General features: G+C 39.2%; 1 protein-coding gene across 3 annotated transcripts in view; it reads left to right on the forward strand.

The window, feature by feature from the left end:
- The window catches only part of UBE2J1 (ubiquitin conjugating enzyme E2 J1), a 32083-nt gene that overhangs the window by 8979 nt on the left and 8466 nt on the right, over positions 1-14638 (forward strand). For all 3 annotated transcript variants that reach the window (XM_050894144.1, XM_050894146.1, XM_050894145.1), the window contains exons 2-6: positions 3362-3435; positions 5165-5296; positions 5952-6036; positions 7490-7595; positions 10788-10917. In XM_050894144.1, the coding sequence (XP_050750101.1) occupies positions 3362-3435; positions 5165-5296; positions 5952-6036; positions 7490-7595; positions 10788-10917 (527 nt within the window). The remainder of the gene's footprint in view (positions 1-3361; positions 3436-5164; positions 5297-5951; positions 6037-7489; positions 7596-10787; positions 10918-14638) is intronic.

Consider the following 14638-nt stretch of genomic DNA (forward strand, 5'->3'; position numbering starts at 1 on the left):
TTGCTCAAAGCCCCATCCAACCTGACCTTGAACGCTTCCAGGGATGGAGCATCCACAACTTCTCTGGGTAACCTGTTCCAGTGCCTCACCACCCTCATTGTAAGGAATTTCTTCCTCATGTCCAATCTAAACCTACCCTCTTTCAGTTTAAAACCCTTGGCCCTTGTCCTGTCACTACAGGCTGTGGTAAAAAGTCTGTCTTTCTTATAAGCCCCTTCTAAGTATTGAAAGGCCACAGTAAGGTCTCCCCAGAACCTTCTCTTCTCCAGGCTAAACAACCCCAACTCTCTCAGCCTTTCTTCATATATATGTGCTGCTTTTTCTCAGCCTTTCTTCGTATACATGTGCTTCTTTATCTTAAGATATCCTAGGTTCCTTAATACTGAAAACTTCTTATAAGCAAATTATTTCTATGGTATACAAAAGCTAAATTATGTATTTTGCTGTATTTCTTGCTCCAAGAGTGGAATACTATTTGATATTCTTTCAGCGTATTTTATGCTGGCTTCTTAAAATATCTATAGTCTGGCTTCTTGATAATAAAGTAATGCTATGAAAAAATACATACTGTCACTGTTAATTAAATACAAAAATATGTTAAAAAACATGCTTTAAACGTCTTCCGTTTTAAATTCTAACAGGAATTTAACAGGAGCCCACCTGCGTGTTGTCCCCACCTGGCTGCTGTCTCTGTTACTTCCCAGTGCAAACCCTTGGTTTCTCTGTTTCTGCCTGCCAGCTGCTGGCACTCGGCACCCAGGGGACAGCCTTGGAGCTAAAGGAGTAGAAAGGCTGTTCCTTTTGGGACAAATCCAAAGTGCCGATGTGCACTGGCAAAGATCCTGCGCCCAGTTTTAGGCTGGTAGGCTGGGTACTTTCTCTGAGTGTCGGTGGACTTTTGTAGAATGGTCTTGAAAAATTTTTTTTTTTTCCCTCTAATAGTTAGCTTTCCCTCAGTTAACATGAGTAACTGCACGTGATACTGATATAGGGGAACTCTATTTCTTTTCTGTCTTGGTCCCTCATCTGTGAAATCTCAGTAACAGAGTTGTCTGCCTTGTCCGTGACTATTCTGTCATCGTTAGGCTTCGTTATATACGTTCTCAGTTTTCTCATGGTTACCCTTTTTCTTCATGGGGTGTTCACTCCTGAATTAGCTCATCCTGGTGTGTGCCACTCTTCTTCTGAAGGCAAGTGTCCAGGCTTATTGGCTGTGAAGCAATGCTAGGTCTGAAGCCTTATCTGGTCCAGGCTGGTTTTCTTATTATTCCTCACTACTGAACCTTAATGCAGATGAAAGAGACAAACTGTTTTTCAGTGGGGCTTGAATGCTGCTGCCTGTGACGTGACCTTGTGGGCTCTGCAGGGTGTTTAATTGACACCTTCCCCTGGCAGCAGCAGAATTGGGACAACTGGCAGCAGCAAATTTCCGCATAGTCTGTTTGCTTTTTGGGTTGTAAGAAGTGAAATTCTCAAACTTTGAGCTGTTCTTTATAGCTGTCAAGAAGCGTGAAGGAGGAGAAGAACTTTTCACAGTAGATTGAAATCAAAATTCCTCTGTGGGAGAGTTAGAGTAGCTTCCCTCACAGCATCGTGAAAGTGAGTAAAGCCCTGGAGTTTGAGCATGCTACGCACCCTACAGTCAGCTGGTGATGCGAGGCTTTATAAATCTAGGAACTATGGTTCACTTTTACCATATCTTTATGCTTACACTGTAAGGGAATTTGAGCAGTGTTTCTCCTTCTTTGTAGTTAGGTAATTACATGAGTGGAAGGGACACCCATAGTTTGAAATGAACGTGGAGGATGGATTAAGGGATCCTGTTCCTATGTAGTTGCTTAAAGAGGTAACTGGTATTTGCACTTTTGCCAGTAAGTAGGAGGGAGTAAGAATGTCGTGGTTTAACCCCAGCCGGCAACTAAGCACCACGCAGCCGCTCGCCCACTGCCCCCCCACCCCTGGGATGGGGGAGAGAATCAGGAAAAAAACTCGTGAGTTGAGATAAAGACAGTTTAATAGGACAGAAAGGAATGAAAAACAATGATAATGATAATAATAATATGACAATAGCAATACTAAAAGAATTAAACTATACAAAGCAAGTGGTGCACAATGCAATTGCTCACCACTCGTTGACCGATGCCCAGTTAGTTCCCGAGCCGCGATCCCCCCTCCCAGTTAACTCCCCCCAGTTTATATACTGGGCATGATGTCATATGGTATGGAATAGCTCTTTGGCCAGTTTGGGTCAGCTGTCCTGGCTGTGTCCCCTCCCAGCTTCTTGTGCCCCTCCAGCCTTCTTGCTGGCTGGGCACGAGAAGCTGAAAAATCCTTGACTTAGTATAAACACTACTTAGCAACAACTAAAAACATCAGTGTGTTATCAACATTCTTTTCCTACTAAATCCAAAACACAGCACTATACCAGCTACTAGGAAGAAAATTAACTCTGTCCTAGCCGAAACCAGGACAAAGAACTTTCTACTTAACCTTATTCATGAGGTGCCATCCTCGAATTTCTTGTCTGTAGTTCTTATGTTTAGTCTGCTCTTCAGTTTGGCTGAGTTCTTTATTACGCATTAATGCATGATGCACATGAGGGCACCTGGCAGGACAAGTGATGTAACAGAACTTGAAGGAAAAAGGAGATGGAGAAAATACAGATGATGCTGGTGGTTCTGAAGTAGAAGATTGGAGAGGATAACTAATGACTATCCTGAATTTAGGATAGAAAAATACCTGTGTGTTCTCATTCAGTAGTAGGTTCAAATTACAAAGGCCCTGGGTAAATTTTTCTGGCTGGGCATATGCATTTTCAAATCTAGTATAAAACTTCATCTCCTCGTGCTACCGGTGTGTTGGTTTCTCTCAAATCTTATTGTGACCCCCTTTGGAATAATTAAGGGAGTAGTCATGTAATAGTCACAGGAGGTGTCAGGATAAAGCTTTTCAGCAGTTGTTCAAAGATGCACATGATGTCCTTTATGATAAAATATTGAAGTTATTAGTCTTGTACATCTTGTATTTAAGGTCTGAAACTCCGTTAACGACACCTATGTTTTTCTTCATGTCTTTGGTGCAATTAATAATGTAAAACTACTTTAGTCCCAGTGTTCAGTGTTGAGAAACTCTGTGATCATGCAACATATTTTTCATAAATTTGTGCTTGTATAACTCGTTTAAGATTTGTTCAGTGTGAGTAACTTATATTGTGTCTGGGATTATTAACTCCAGTGAAGAAGCTGGGATGTGCTGAAAAAGATTAGTCAGCTGACAGGAGCTCTTCAAGAAATGTTTATGTATTTTTGTATGCAGTGTGTATTAATTTTTTTCTTTATTTTTATGTCTTACACTTTTTCAGCTGTCAAACGTTTGATGAAAGAGGCTGCAGAACTGAAGGATCCTACAGATCATTATCATGCACAGCCTTTGGAGGTTTGTTTCTCTATATGTTTGCAAGAGCTTGTAATTAGGCTGTGTTGTTAATATATATACTCTAAGTTCTCTGTATGCATATGTATTAAATGTACATATTTAGATACTAGCTAGACCTTTTAAAATTTGTTCAGTTCTTTTTTTCCTGTGATGGAAATCAACAGCAGAATTCCACTTTAACGGTATTGTAGTTCCAGGTTGTTAGTGAAAGTACATAATATTGGTTTTACACTGCACCTGAGTTAATTTTATCACACAGGTATAATATGTTTATTCCCCCTCCTCCTTCTTGAGACTACATAAATGCATTATGTTTAAGTTAAGCTTTTTACGCCCAAACCTGACATCTGGCTCAGTTGCTGAGTTGCTCAACAAAACTCTTAAGCCTAGGTGATCTATGAGGATTCACTATTTTGCATACAAAAAACCTGTGAAAAACGTAAATGGGTGCAATTCTGGATGCATTGTAAGAGAGAATGCTTAGATTCCACCTAAAAAGTAGCTTGTTGGAGTCCTCTAAACACCCAGTTAAGTTTTTGGGCTAAGAGGACAGTTCTGGTGGTTAGAAGCGTAAACAGAAACCCCTTCTGATTTCGCTGGAATAATAAAAAAGGCAATGTTCTGTGGTATTCAGTTCGGGGGTTTGATTTAGCTGTTCACAGAAATGCATAGCACACTTAACATGCTTACAGAAAATAGCATGTTCCTAGGTGCTATAAAATATACCTTATTATCGACTAGTTTTTGTCTGTACCTTGTTTTTCCCCTTCCTGTGGTGAAATGTGAGGTTTAATTCATGCTATTACTTCGAACTTACGTGAAGGTCTTATTTCTGGGTTAGAACACTGACTCCCTGCGAAGAGAACAGTGGCAGATGAAAGGAAATGCTGGAAATGTTGACAGTTACCTCCCATCCTCGAAAAAATTGTAACTAGGTGGGCAGTCACAGCCCTGTGATACCAGTGTTCAGCATTAGTTGAGAGATCTCGTTCACTGACAGCAATGCTCGTTTGGACTCCTGTCCTAACAGTAGGAGTTGTTCTGCTTGTAAATATTCAGGAAGTTGTGGGCATCACGAGATCTGATACACAAAGCCAAACACAGAACCCCAAAGAAATAATGCTTAAAGAGAAGTTATTTTATATGTCCAATGAACATAATATTCCAAATTTCAAAGTTGCACCTGTTGTGCAGTAAGGCACAGTAGCTGTTTCAAAATTGTTTATGGAGGAGCAAAAGAGGATCGGAGTTCTCTGGGGTGTGAGTCAAGTCCCTGTGTTGACTTGGGCATGGAAGGGGCTTTTGGGAGGCTGTCACTAATGTTCTTTCTTGGAGTGGGTCTCCCCTCGGTTCTCCAGAAATTATTATTCACTGGGGCAAAGACTCAGTTTTCCCTTAGCTGACTCAAGTTTCCATCTGTCGGGTAATAAAACTCGTGTCATAATTGATACAACTAGAGTGAAGAGCTTGAATAATGAATTTGAGGGTTTCAACAAAGCCATTGTGTAAGAAAATTACTGGAAAGCTACAAATTTTATCCTTTTAACCAGAATCTTAGTACTGTGTTGGTTGTCTTACTCTCCAGTTGATTTTGGCTTCTTAAAACTTCTGCTGTGCACTGTTTCTTTAGCCTGTCCTTGTTCAAGAAAACGGTGTTTAGTTGTCTACTTCTTTGACACACTCTTCTTCCTTTTTTTTTTTCCTTCTCCCTTTGGTGGGGGCATTTTAGGATAATCTTTTTGAATGGCACTTTACTGTTAGAGGCCCTCCAGATTCAGATTTCGATGGAGGGATTTATCACGGGCGAATAGTACTACCACCTGAATATCCCATGAAACCACCCAGCATTATTTTGCTGACGGTAAGTATGTTTACTAGTTTTTCCTTTTTATGTGATCAATTTAACCGTAGGTGTCTGAGAGAGATTCTTGGCTTTGAAGGTAATGTTATTTTGTAAGAAAGGTGGCATAGTACAGTTAATGCTGCCAATTTAAGACTAGAAGTCTTCCAAGGTGACTTTAGTATTCTGTAATTACATGAAGCTTTGCACCTAATAAATGGAAGTTTTCTCCAGGAGTAATCACATTGATGATGTGACTGTCTAACCTTCTGTTCTCTCCATGGGCCCTCTCGGTCTCTGTTGGAGACATTGGTCACATGTAGGAAGGTAGGCCTGTGGTTTGGGCCAAAGGCCCACATTTGTGCATAGTTTCATAGAGCTATAGCTTTTCAGGCTCTCTGCATGTGGTGTGTGGGTTACAGGAGCAACAGGAAAGCCACCATGTCACCTGGGACACATGAGGTATCAGTTAAAGGTTTCTTCATGCATGACTAGAGGCAGATGGCAGACGACTTTGTTCAGAAAGCTGAATGCCGATTTTGTGAGGTTGGCAGTAATATAATTATCAAGTATTGTTTGCATGTAGATTTGTTTGATCATGATTTTTACAACTTGTACGAAAACCCAAGAGTTAACTTCCAGCATGTTTTATTATATCTTCCTTCTTCCTTTGAAGGCCAATGGCAGGTTTGAAGTGGGGAAGAAAATTTGTTTAAGCATCTCAGGGCATCATCCTGAAACATGGCAGCCTTCATGGAGTAGTAAGTAACAATTATTTGGAAAATGTTACCCCTATCAAGCAACTAGATCTCTAAACTGAAAAAAAAAATCTCACAAAGAATGTTTATAGCAGAAGAGGAGACAGATTTTGAGGGAGTAAAAGTATGGGAGAATTTGAGAAATGTGGTCATGAAAGAGTGACATAGGAGGATTTGGGAATGGTATTAAACAAATGTGAGGTGAAAAGGTTGAGAAACTGAAGGGTGATGGTAAGCTCTTATTTCTTTGGATGCACAAGCATTAAGAATTCTCAGAGTACTTAGAATATTCTTTGGTTTTGTGGTTTTTTTTTTTATATTGTTCTTATGAAAGTATTTAAATTCTATTACTTTACTCTGTTTCTGTATAATCACTAAAGCCAGCTTGAATATTGATAGAGGGGAGTGTGGTCAGCTTTTAATTCTGATGCTATACTCGTGAACACTCAAGGAAAGACAATGTGGTCTGAGTCCAGAATAACTGAATGTTTTCTACCTTTTTTTTAAGTTTCATTATCACAGAAATTGAGAGTTGGCACAATTAATCCAAGGCAATATTTCTGTGTTTATATAATGTTAGTCTTGCTGAGTACAGTACATCAATTATTTCTTTGGATATCAGTTGCACTTTTAAAATATGTTGATAAGATCTTAGCAATTTTCTAGCAGACCACTATTCAACTTTTGTAAAGTCTCTTGCAGTTTTTTAAAGAGTAGAAAATACTGTCTTCTAAGTAGGAGGTGTAAATATCCTATCTCTATTTTGTGATACTTATCTTCATGTGATATTTCTTTACCAAATCTACTAGCAAAGTGTCTTGAATTCTTAAATTTCATGACTATGTAAAACAAAATTGAAGGATAGATATTGTCAAAAGAGATGTTTTAGATGACAGTTCTGTTATGAGCTGTTATTAGCATTTAAGTAAGCTCCTTCCCCAGCATGATGATGTAAAAGGAACAAATTCTGCGGTACATTGCATAAAAGAAAACCACTGAGCTTGTGGTGCATCTTAGTGGCTGCACTAAATTGCAGAATTTGTGCCTAATAGAAAGCACGCGCAAACAGAAGAGTACCTTATGAATCCTCCTTTCCCCCCCCCATTTATATGTTAATTCTGCCTTACCTTTTTTTCTTCAGAATCCATTTTTAAAGTCTGGACTCTAATCTTTATATTGATGCAACATTTTTGTGACAACTTACCTTTTCTTCTCTGTGTTGCCTGATGGAAGAATAAGGCCTTACCTTTCGTTTATAATGTGAAGTTTAAAAAAATGAAGAAAGCCTTGCTGTGTACCAAAAAACCTAGTGCTGCTTGTATGAAATTCAGACCACTCCTTTGGACAAAATGAAGCTTTGCAGGCAGAACTGCAACTTTTCTATACTGAGTGTAAAGTGAGATGAAATAACAGTTGCTTCTGCAACCTTGTTTGTATCTCTGTTTTCCCATTTTAGTAAGAACAGCTTTACTAGCCATTATTGGATTTATGCCAACCAAAGGTGAAGGAGCAATAGGATCTCTAGATTATACACCAGAAGAAAGAAGAGCTCTTGCAAAGAAGTAAGCACTAAATTTGTTACTGTAGGTACATATATATGTACTCTGTTTTAGCGTAGGGCATTGTCCTGGTTTTGGCTGGGATAGAGTTAATTTTCTTCTTAGTAGCTGGTACAGTGTTGTGGTTTGGATTTAGTGTGAGAACAATGTTGATAACACACTTGTGTTTTAGTTGTTGCTAAGTAGTGCTTATCCTAAGTTAAGGATTTTTCAGTTTCCCATGCTCTGTCAGCGAGGAGGTGTACAAGAAGCTGGGAGGGAGCACAGCCAGGGCAGCTGACCTGAACTAGCCAAAGGGATATTCCATACCATAGAACATCATGCCCAGTATATAAACAGGGGGCAGTTGGCCGGGAGGGGCGAATTGCTGCTTGGGCACTGGTCAGCAGGTGGTGAGCAATAGGAATATATAATATAACAAAAAAAACAGAAGAGGGGAAAAAAAGGAGGGGGAAAAAAAAGGGAGGAAAAAAGGAAAACCCAGTGATGCACAATGCAATTGCTCACCACCTGCTGACCAATGCCCAAGCAGCCATTCACCCCTCCCGGCCAACTCCCCCCAGTTTATACACTGGGCATGGTGTTCTATGGTACGGAATATCCCTTTGGCTAGTTCGGGTCAGCTGTCCTGGCTATGCTCCCTCCCAGCTTCTTGCACACCTGCTTGCTGGCAGGGCATGGGAAACTGAAAAGTCCTTGGCTTAAGATAAGCACTACTTAGCAACAACTAAAACACCAGTGTGTTATCAACTTTGTTCTCACACTAAATCTAAACCACAGCACTGTACCAGCTACTAAGAAGAAAATTAACTCTATCCCAGCCGAAACCAGAACAGGCATTGAGTAGAAAGTAGGTCACTTCAGTCTGTTCTCTTGCATTTATTCCAAATATAAAAAAAGTTCTATGCCTTATATATATATTTTTTTCCTGAACATTGTGCAAACTGGGAACTTTACAGTCAAACAAAATACTCTGAGAGGGCTGTGTTCCTTCCAGCATTGTGTGGTCAAATTAGAGGTTTGTCTGAAATTCAGGCTTAGAGATGTAATTAACATTGTGATACAGTGGTAATTGCAGCATGGAGGGAAAATGAGTATGATGGAATTGATAGTAAGTGTAAGTGGGGGAGAAAACAACCAAAACAGTGATGCATCATTTCCCTTAAGTAAATAATAATAATGAAACAACAACAAAAAAATCTGAAGCAACTGCTTCTGAATGATTTTTAGGAAAATAACTTAAAAATAGATTTATGACTCTGATGAAATGATTAGCTTAGTGGACAAGGGGAAAGCAGTGGATGTTGTTTATCGTGACTTTAGCAAGGCTTTTGGTGCTGTATTCCTCACGATCCTCATGAAGAAACTCATGAAGTACAGCCTAGGTTAAGTGGGGACAGTAAGGTGGATTAAGAACTGGCTGAGCTGCCTGGCTCAAAGGATTGTGGTAAGCAGCACAAAGTCCAGCTGCAGGCTGGTCACTGCTGGTGTACTCCAGGGGTCGATACTGGGGCCAGTGTTATCCAGTGTCATTAATGACCTGGATGGTGGGGCAGAGTGCACCCTCAGCAAGTTTGCAGACAATACAAAACTGGGAGGAGTGGTTGATTCACCAGAAGGTTGTGCTGCCATCCAGAGGAACCTCAGCGGGCTGGAGGAATCTCATCAAGTTCAACAGAGAGAAGCAAAGTCCTGCCCCTGGGGAGGAATAACTCCAGCCAACCAGCTGGAAAGGAGTTCGGAAGAGGAGGATCTGGGGGTCCTGGTGGACACCAAGCTGATCATGAGGCAGCAATGTGCCCTTGCAGCAAAGAAGGCTAATGGTATCCTGGGCTGCATTAGGAAGAGCATTGCCAGCAGGTCGAGGGAGGTGATCCTTCCTCTGTACTCAGCACTGGTGAGACATCTGGAGTGCTGGGTCCAGGTCGGGGCTGGGTCCAGGTCAGGGTACAAGAAAGATATGGACTTACTGGAGTGAATCCAGTGCAGTGCCACGAAGGTGATTGAGGGGCTGGAACATGTTTCATAGAAGGAGAGGCTAAGAGAGCTGGGAGTGTTCAGCCTGGAGAAGAGAAGGCTCAGGGGATCTTATCCATGTGTACAAATATCTGAAAGGAAAGTGTAAAGAAGGCGGAGCCAGGCTTTTCTCAGTGGCATCCAGTGACAGGACAAGAGGCAGTGGGCACAAACTGAAACCCACAAAATTCAGTCTGAATGCAAGAAAACACTTTTTTGCTGTGAAGATGGTCAAAGCACTAGCACAGGTTGCCCAGAGAGGTGGTGGAGTCTCTATCTTTGAAAGTATTAAAAATGTGACTGGAAACAGACCTGAGCAATGTGCTCTGCTTGACCCTGCTTTGAGCAAGGAGGCTGGACTAAATGATCTCCAGAGATCCCTCCCAACCTCAACTATTCTGTGATTATCCTTAAACAAAATCTTATACCTGTGGGGTGTTTCTGGTCTATCTCCTTTCCCCATCTGGGGAGGAGAAGGTACTTGAAAGACCATATCCCTATCTTGTAAGCAAAGTTACTGTATTCCAAATTGCAACTAGTACCTTATTTTGCAGGCAGATGTGAGCTTATTCTGCCTGTACTCTGAGCCAATTGGAATCTGCAACTTTCCTGTTAACATGGCACGGAGTCAAACCTAATAAACTCTGCTGAGAGGTAGGGTTTAGTGGGTTGGTCTTGATACTGTACTATCAAGGCTGTGTGGTTTCTCATTGGCTTGGAGAGCTGCCTGCAGTGTGCCCTATAGACAAATTATGTGTGCAAGAGAGGAAAGGTAATGCTCTCACAGAAGCTGAAATTCCTGGGTTTGAGGTGCAAGCTCCTGGGTCCAATTTAATATTGTAGTAATAGTTAGATCTTTATAATTTACAATTTTAATTTGCTGCAGATATAAAGTAAATTTTAAAATGGTAACAAATTATTAATAAAGTATAGCTAATAACAATATATGTCAGTTGTTTATTTTCATAAATGACATGAGAGAATATGTATTTGTAGTAGAGACAATTCTCAACGTATTTTTTCAAGATAGTGTGATTTGGGGTGGGGCGAGGTAAGTTTAAGCTACTGGTCTTGACACCACTTGTCTTTCTGTGGATTGTTTTGCAAATAGTTTGTTTAAACAAGCATACAAGAACATTATGAGAACATGCTATTCTGAGCTATGTCATTTGTGGCCAGGTCACAAGACTTCTGTTGTGAAATGTGTGGCACATCTATGAAGACAGCCCTCTTACCACTAACATCCGGAAGCGTGTCAAGCCAGGCGGACAAGGAGGCTAAAGAACTTGCCAGACAAATTAGCTTCAAGGTGAAGTCATTGTTTAAACTTTGATCTCTGTTGCATAGACTTAAAAAAAAAAAAAAAAAAAAAAAAAATTGAGGAAAAACTTGTAAACTGCAGAAACATTCATCATTTCATAAACCTTCAATCACTACGTGGAAATCTGTTTTTTTAGGACAGTCTGAAAAATAGGAGTAGATATCTTGCAGTGTGCCAGTTAATAAATTTGTTCATCTCAAGCACTGATTAGTTTTAATTTCAGTGGTGAACACTGTGGTAAGAACTGCCTAACTGTTGCTTTTACTTTCATGTTTTCAGTCACTAACAACTTGATTAAATTCTCCAGAATTAGTCTTATCATAAAAGTGTTAGGAAAGTTTGGGCAAAGCTAACCTAAATTTTTTCCCTTTGTGATTTTTTTTTTTTCTCCTTTTGGCTTATGGAAGGAATAAAACATATTCCTACTGAAAAATGGTTGCAAATTCTTTTGAACTACTCTGCAGCTGAAGATACTGAAAGTTGAACTCTGGTATGGAAGTTGCTGTTACCCAAAAATGTGTTCTCTAGCTTGTGTTTCAGTGAAAGTAAGGTTTGTTTAGCCAAATAAGTGCCTTAGAAAATTGCATGTTTTGCATGCACAGTGTTGTTTTTCACTGGGTTTTCCACTAAACTCTTAAATCAGCCACTAAGGAAGACTACTGTGCATGAGGGCAGGGAACTACAGTGAAATATACTATGACAGTGTGGCATTGGTGCAGAATACATTCTCACTAAGGTCAGGGGTGCTAGTATGTCCCCTTTTATCACCAGTGTTCTCCTAACACAGTCCTAAAGACTACTTTTTTTTTTTGGTGTACCATGAGAGTAAAGATTGCCTCCTACTGAGCATTACTGCCAGTTTTGCAGGACCTGCATATTCCTGTGTGATCTCACATCTAGACATGTTGATATGGTTGGGTCTGTGTGTAATAATGCTTATGATAAAACCACCTCAAAATATTTTACAAAGATGAGGAGATACAGGGACAGAGTTTTAAAGTTGAGCTACTCAGAGAAGCAATGGACTGCCTGCTCCTGGCTTTTTTACAATATATAAGGGTTAAAAAGTGTAGAATTAATTTTTACTTAAGAACTGCTAATCTTCATCACAGAAGTTCTAGAAATATCAGAGTATAAATTTTTTTTTAAGAAAGAATTCTTAACTTACATTTCATACATTTTTCAGTTTTAAAATGAAAGACTTAGGGACATCGGTCTCTCAAGAATATTGGTGTGTTCCATGTATCCACAGACTGAACTCCTCCTCCTAAGAACAAGCACTCAGCAAGGGAAAACTGAACAAAAGCCTCCGGTTTCTACAGCCTTTTACAATCCATTGTGGGTTTTTTACAAAGTGAATCAGTTCTGTCCTCTGGTTGCGCCTTCCCTCCCTTTCTCAAATCAAATTTTAGGGATTTGGGGGTTTTTTAAGCTTCCTGCTTCTCTGCTTTGCTTGACTTTGTTATTGTTTGTTTGATTGGTGTTAGGCTAAAGCATTCGATTGATGTGTTTGTAGTAAACTAATAGTATGAATTACTAGCAGGGAATACAAAAGTTTCTAATCATTTGGATATATTCCATGTCAATTTATGAGGTAAGATTTAACATCAGATTGCTGATTGAGTGTATAATTTGAGAGCGCCTCTCTACTAGGAAACATACTAGCAATCTCTGTGTTATCTTGATCTTTAAAGAAGAGATTTCCTAACTTTTTCTAGATGATCCTGGGATTATGAGAAATTACTTCATACCAGCCTTAGGCAAAATGGTAACTTTTAAAAAAACTCCATGTGTGGTATTGAGAAAGCAATATGAAATTCAGGAAAAAAAAATAACAAACCACATTTCGTCATTACAGTTTTGCTGCTTCTGTGAGCCTCAACCTTTGTTCCTATCTGTTTTAATAGAAAATTACATTTTTTTTTTTTATCAGCTTTACATTGACTTGCAAATTGTTTTGGGCATTTTAGGTGCTATATACCATAAATTCCATTCCATTCAAAAGAAAAAAAGAAAAGATAGATGATGAATAGCATACGCATTACTGTAAAACAGTATGGTTTATCTTCATGTTGCCATCACAAGGCATATTTTGCAGTAAAATTAATTCTCCACTCACCCTCATTATTACATTTAAATATGTTGATCTTCTTTCCTTGATGTCTGTGTTCTCTCTGGCTTTTCTGGAAGCAGAGGTAGGGGCTGGAGAAAAGAGAGACTAGGTGACAAAAAAGATATTTCAGTTTTGGGAACTTTCAAGTGCTTTATTTTCTTGAATGTTAGTCTGACTTCAGTCTAGCATACCAGACTTAGTACTTCCATAAACTAAAATAAATCAAGTGTATGTGCTTTATAGAGATTAACAGTAAAGATGTAATGAGCTCTTCTTGGAAAAAGGCAGAAGTATGAAAAGCAGTGGTCACAAGTTCCAGGGAAGGAACTTACAACTGGATACAGGAAAGGGAAATTCACCCTGCAGGTTGTCAAATGCTGGAGCAGGCTACCCAGAGAGGCTGTGAATCTCCAGCTTTGGAGATGCTCAAAACTTCACTGAACATGACTCTACTTTGAGGAGGGAGTTGGACCAGGTGACATCAAGAGGTCCATTCCAGCCTAAATTGCTCATAATCCTGTGTTGCTTTGTTGCTGGTCCATATTTGAATCATAACTTGTGCTATCTAATGTTAGAGTTCATAATAGTCAAGTGCAAAAGGAAAGCAGTGTTGTCAGATTATAAGTGTTTTTAAATCTTAAATTCATCTTCAGGTTCAGTGACATATTTTTCAGATTCTCCTGAGATAATACACATCAAGAAACAGGGAATTTGATTTCCTCACACAAAATAGTATCATGAAAGAATATTATTATCTTGTGATCTTATCAGCTTGTTATCACCATAACTGGTTGGTTTCTAATACACTGTTTGTATTTCTTACTACTACTACCACTACTTATATCTGCATTTGAAGAGAGGTATTAGATTTGGAATTGTCATCTTTATAATAAATTGAGATCTAGATACATGACTTGGGAGGTGACTTGCTTGCTGATAAAAATTGATTTGGTCATGACTTTTCTTTTGATACGTATAAATTTTAAAGTGTTTCAGTTCAGGACTATGATGCTATATCCTTTTCCATTCCCAAGGGATTATTGCAGACATATATACTGTTTTAACAAGAGGTTTGTTCATAATCTTCTACATGTCACTACTGATCTCTTGTCTCAAATTTCCAAAAGCATGAAACCTAAATTCTGGGAATTGAATGCTTATTAGGCATTTTATAAATGTGTACAAAAGCAGTATTACAAGACTTGTATTTTTCCTTTTGCTCTGCTTGTGCTGAAATTTAAATACTGGAAACTGAGGTATGCGTGCCTGACACAGTGTAGTGCCATGCATATATGCCCACTCTGGCTGTGAGGCAACTTCGGTACTAGAACCAGTATAGCCACATTAAATTAGCACTTACCAGAGGCTAGTTAGCCCTGCTGAGAAACAGGCTATATTAGTTCATTTGTAACAACAGTAGTCAGCATTCACTTAAGGACATGAGAAACAGAAGTTTTAAAAAATGATGTTATTTTTGGCATAATGTTGTCCTGGATCTTCTAAAGAATTTTATTTTTTGCTCTATACATCTGTGCATTTTTTTAATGTTATACCTGTTATGTGCAAACAAACTTAAAATTGTTTTTTAAACTGATG

This window comes from Gymnogyps californianus, chromosome 3 (assembly GCF_018139145.2).
Source record: "Gymnogyps californianus isolate 813 chromosome 3, ASM1813914v2, whole genome shotgun sequence".
In the NCBI taxonomy this organism is placed as follows: domain Eukaryota; kingdom Metazoa; phylum Chordata; class Aves; order Accipitriformes; family Cathartidae; genus Gymnogyps; species Gymnogyps californianus.